General features: G+C 52.2%; 1 protein-coding gene across 1 annotated transcript; it reads left to right on the forward strand.

Moving 5' to 3' along the window:
- The first annotated feature begins 1,975 nt into the window (after window positions 1-1,975).
- Window positions 1,976-3,204, forward strand: LOC105698610 (fez family zinc finger protein 2-like). Its single transcript, XM_012422989.2, has one exon. It carries the CDS (start codon window positions 1,976-1,978, stop codon window positions 3,110-3,112), a length of 1,137 nt encoding a protein of 378 aa, XP_012278412.1. The 3' UTR covers window positions 3,113-3,204.
- Window positions 3,205-5,613: the final 2,409 nt, after the last annotated feature.

Below are 5,613 nucleotides of genomic sequence, written 5' to 3' on the forward strand. Positions count from 1 at the left end.
CCCGTGTCCATGGACCATACGTGGACCCTCTCGCGACGTTTCCCACCGTGGCAAAGAAATCGCTACCAACCTACGTTACGAGGATAAATGTGAAAGAAGAGGGGACGACTTTCCGTCCTGCGTAAATACGGATTTTTGAGATTACCGGTGGAGACAAATTGACAGTCAACGAGCGGTTGCACGGGCAAGGTCGCAGCTACCACGTGGTCAGCCGTAATTCTTCCTCGAGAGAATCGAGTTAAATCGGAAGAGCCAAATGGCCCCTCGGCATCGGCCATGTTTCGTCCAGATTGAAATAAATTGGCCGAATTGCCGGCGGGCAGCGGGGAGCGACACCGATTGCCTCGACCGCACGTCGCGGACTGCAACAATGACGCCCCCCACTCCGCGGCAGGTTCCCCCACTCCGCGCCGCGGCAGCCAATCGACGCGCGCATTGCCCCTCCTCTCGCCCTCAAGCTTCCCCTATATCACGAAAAATAGAATAAAACATAGATAACCAAGTGCGGGGCAACGCCGCTATCTAGGACGCCGAGTCGACAGTTGCTCCGTCGCACAAGGGTGGGTTCCCGGGTTCCCGGGTTACAGAGGCGTTCGTAACACAGGGGTCGACGAGGAAGGACAAACCCGGGGCGGTTTCGCGCCGGTTGTGCAGCTTTTCTTCCTCGCCGGCCTCTAACAATTAGGGCTGCCTCGGAAGTGGCAACAATTGAAAGTTACAGGATGGGCGGGGCTCCCGAAAGCCGACACAACACGCGAGATGTCAGGGAGGGAATATCAGGGGTCCTTCGACCCTATTTTGCTCGAGGGGAAGGGGATTTTTCGACATCCTTTTTTTTTACACCCCGCCGACCCTGCTTTTCTCCTTTTCTCTCTGTTTCTCGAGTGTTAATCACATATCGAGTAAAAATTCCAAGATCGGCAACCCAAGATTCCGACGGCAAGGGTCACTACCCCATGATCGTCCTCGTATATCTATACGAGTGACATATGTCGCATCGTAAAAAGATCCAAGAGATCGAATTTCCAGCCCCTGGTTTACTCGGTATCTCTGTCGATGGGTCGCCATAGTTATTTCGAGACTTTTTATGCCTCCATCCTCCGCGCTTCCAAGATGGCCGCCAATTTCTCGGAGGGACGGACAGAACAAGGCGGAAATTCGCGGCCCGCATTAAAACGGGGACAGGAGACGGGAGCACAGTCCCATCTAGCGGTGTGAGTATTTCATGGGGCGCCCGAGGAGACCCCATTCAATTCCATCCGTCATTCCAAGTCCAAATATGGCGGCATTATGTGGGGCAAACGTTTCTACCTTTCCGTGGCGTACACCTTGAGGTACCTTCCCCGGAGCTTGCTCTTTAACCGTGCTGACCATTTCGCGAGTCATTCATCCGCATTCGCCCCTTTTTCGCTCGGTAATGGCGGCGCACCCTTCCGCGCATTCGGATATTTTACTAATTCAACAATTCCCCGCAGTGGAGTCCTCGGGAACCGCGGAGAAGCGCGACGTGCCACGCGAAAAGTACGGATCCATTCGAGGTCTCTTCTTTACGATCCGGGAGATATTATTACGCGGTGCATTAAATCTCCCCCTGTCTCCGTCATAAAGGTGTATGGAGTAGATCGGGGAGGAACGGACGAGGTTGGAGAAACTCGTTTCCAGGTCGAGGCTGCGACAATTTGGACCAATCTATTTAATGGGCTCATAAAAATGGCAGCTTTTGCCATTTTCATTCCCGTTGGTCCAGCCCACATAATTTAATTCAAGGGTACTCGAGAGCGTACCGTATGTCGTTAAAAATTCGATGACGCGTGGGCTCCTCTTCCGGGACGAATTGACGACGTAGGGTAACAGATTTCTCCGTACGTAGGGATAAATCGTAGCGATAAGTCGTAACGATAAATCGTAGCTATAAATTTGGACGCCTTCGAGCTCATCCCTGACTAACGAAGTTTGTCCGCGTTACAGATCCAGGATGCAGCCGTTCTCGTCGAGCACCACCACGGGCACGGAGACGCCGACGAGCCTTCCTCCGGAACGCGTGTCTTCGCCGACGCCATGCAGGAACCTGACATTCTCGATAGCGAAAATCATGGAGCCGGACAAGCGGCTGTCGGAGCCGACGCAGCCGACGCCGCCGACGATCCTGCACCAGCCGACGAACCTGTCGTCCCTGTCGTACTCGGCACACCTGGAGTCGGCCTTCAAGAAGTACGTGCCCACCCTGAGGCACCAGAGTCTGCTGCAGCACTACCCGCTGCTCTACTACCACCCGAGTCCGCTCTTGAGGGCGTTTCCACAGCCGGCCTCGACGGCGTCCTCGGGGGCGTCGCAAAATTCGTCCCCGTCGACCCTGCAGGAACCCTCGAGGGCGAATCCTCTGACGAGCGGTTCCTCGGAAGCCCAACGCGGGAAGAAAAGTCCTGCCCCCAGGGAGGTGAACCCTGCCAAGCAGAAGACCTTCACCTGCCCCGAGTGCGGCAAGGTGTTCAACGCTCATTACAACCTGACGAGACACATGCCCGTCCACACGGGGGCTCGGCCATTCGTCTGCAAGATCTGCGGCAAGGGGTTCCGCCAGGCCAGCACCCTCTGCAGGCACAAGATCATCCACACTGCGGAAAAGCCGCACAAGTGTCAGACCTGCGGGAAGGCGTTCAACCGCAGCTCCACCCTGAACACCCACACGAGGATCCACGCCAACTACAAGCCGTTCGTCTGCGAGTTCTGCGGCAAGGGGTTCCACCAGAAGGGAAACTACAAGAACCACAAGCTGACCCATAGCGGCGAAAAGGCATACAAGTGCACCATTTGCAACAAGGCGTTCCACCAGATCTACAATCTCACGTTTCATATGCACACGCACAACGATAAGAAACCGTTCTCCTGCAAGATATGCGGAAAGGGGTTCTGCCGGAACTTCGATCTGAAGAAGCACATGAGGAAGCTGCACGACTCGGGATCGCCGGTCATGGGTGGGCTAGGTGGAGGCGCCCAAAACCATGGCCAGCAGACCGGCTACTCGCCCGTTCATCACGGTGGGCACTCCTTTGTCAGCCCCTTTCTTTTGCCTCCACCCGGGACCACCGGATATCTCGGCAAGATGTTGTGACAGGAAAACGCACACTTCGCGAGGAAGACTCACTGTCCGCTGATTCTGACTCCTGGGTGCTACCCACCGGACGTGGCGCAGCTTACTAGGTCCCCGGAGTGAGCCCCCGGGGCGAAGGTAGACGCAGCCGATGGGGATTGGCTTGGGTTATGGTGTTCCCTCGTGGCCGCGGCTTCGACTATGGGCCGAGCCCGGCGACCTGGGACTCTAATCGTCGTGCATTTCCGGAATGATACCAAAGAACATCCGACGAACCGTAATAAATGGGTGTCGCGATGAGGCTGGAACTCCGTAACCTGGGGTCCGGGAATTGGCTCTTATCGGCACCTCCCGGGTCATTTTAATTCCCCTGGATTTCTGGATCACTTTTTAGCGTCGCGAGAAACGCGGAGGTCGCTAATTGGAGCAGTTACCTGATCGATGGGTAAATGACGCAGAGTAACTCTCGCCCTGCCGCGGGCTTTCTACATGTAGACTGGAACGACGTAATCGAGTACCTTTTCGGCCGATTCGACGATCGTTGATCTTTCTGGAATTGTTAATTCGGGGTCTAAGAGCGAAAATCGCTGACAAGAGCCTCGGCAAAAGGAATTCGGGCCGAGTCGTTCTTCTCGTGGCCTCGGATCTTCGAGATCCTCTTTTTCGAGGTCGGGGGAAGCTCTTTCGAAAAATTCGCAGGCGACTCGCAAAGCATGAGTCCTCGTGGAATTATCTGTCGGGCTGGCCTGAAATCCGCTAGTAAACCGGCATTGTGTTCTCGATATGCCCCCAGAGGGCCCGTACTTGTTGAAGTGCGCAGCTCCAGTGGGAAGTGGTACACCTGTACAGGCTTACCAGACTTTCTCCCTGTGCGAGGTCGAAAGAAGCGAACCGAGGGTAAATCGAACCGATGTTACCCTACAATGTCAATGGAAGGATCAAAGAAATAGGAAAAAACGAAAACGAGCGAATAGAACATTGTTTCCCATAACGCTTATTCCGGCTATATCGAAGGCTAGGCAGTTTTTTCTTTTCCGGGTAGTCCTTTCCTTACCAAAGTTATAAGTATTAGTAGGAGGCATTGACGGGAGGCGCGATTAAAGTGGGAATTACGGCGGAATAAACGCGAATTTCTGATCCGTTGCCATCTTCGTGCGACGGATCGATTCGCTCGCGATTGGTACGGGCAATCGCGGTATGTTTAATCGAGGAGGTGCAATCGAGGTATCCCGAGTGGCTGTTTGTTTGTAAATATTTGTAAATACCCTGTGTGTATATTAAATGTGTTACATTAGCGATAGATGTTATGTGGAGGGAAGGAAATCGCAGGCGGAGAGCAAAAGGGGAGAAGGCCCAGCTGGGATGTGTTCTTTGACATCGATTCACACTTTTTCGAAATTCATTTGTTAAATCGATGTATCAATTAATGGGGGGATTTACTTTGAGTAATGGGGCGGTCGAAAGGGTCGGATGCTGTCGGAGGAAGGGACGCATATCTATCTATCCATTAGTCAAATGTATAAATCGGTGTGATAGTAGCTTTAAGGCATTAAGGTAGATAGCAAATGAAATGTCAGTTAGACGCGCCAGTGTTCGCCAAAATGGCGGCGCGAGGGAAATCGAGTCGGACTCTTCTCGGGCGGAAGTTACTCTCCTATTTTTTAATCCCCGTAAAATTGACAAATTACGCTCGACGAGATTTTCCCAAACACCTCGCGATTTCGGCGAACACTGGTCTCTTAATACTATCGGATGTAATTGTTGTATTGCGACCGCACAAACAATTGCGATCGGCAGGAGGCTTTGCAATAGTGGCGAGGGGAAGTGTCGTTCGCGTTTTCGGAGATATTCGGGACGGTATATAAATATTATAAATATTACACGTGCAGCTATGGGTAATTATCCGTTTTTCTTTCGTTTATACGATTCAGGGTAAAGTATGCATAACCGTAGCTCTTTTTTTTTTTTCTCGGCCCACCGGTCGAGGTCCAATTTTCCAAACTCAAGGGCTTGGGAATCCGCGAACTTCGGAATTGACTGATATGCTAGCTGATTAATGATAACGTTATCGCGTACGTATACGGCATTTGCGCCCCTCTTCCAGCTCGGTGTTTTCTCTCTACTTCTTGATCGAATCAGGAATCGGAAGGGTCGTTTCTCTCTCGTTTTCTGTTTCCATTTCGTACCGGCGGTCGATCGCCTCGAGTGCGAGCCCTTATCAAAAGTCCATCTTTGCATCTGTAACCCGGCAAAGTAGATACGCCGCAATAAACAATGAACTATCTAGGATTAAGAGGACCGATTACGAAGTAATGTATGTAGATATATGTAACATCGGTAGAGCAGATGAAAGTGCATATGTACGTGTCCCCCGTTGTAAATATAAGTCGATCCAATGCAATAAACTCGTCCACGTAAAGACCACCGCTCAGTCACTGTCCAAAAAAGAGACATCACGATAATTAATCGAAAACCACCTCACCGTTCTCAAAAAAGGCTGCCTTACATTTCCCCACCCTCAT

This window comes from Orussus abietinus, unplaced genomic scaffold, assembly GCF_000612105.2.
Source record: "Orussus abietinus isolate OABI.00-Male unplaced genomic scaffold, Oabi_2.0 scaffold31, whole genome shotgun sequence".
In the NCBI taxonomy this organism is placed as follows: Eukaryota; Metazoa; Arthropoda; class Insecta; order Hymenoptera; family Orussidae; genus Orussus; species Orussus abietinus.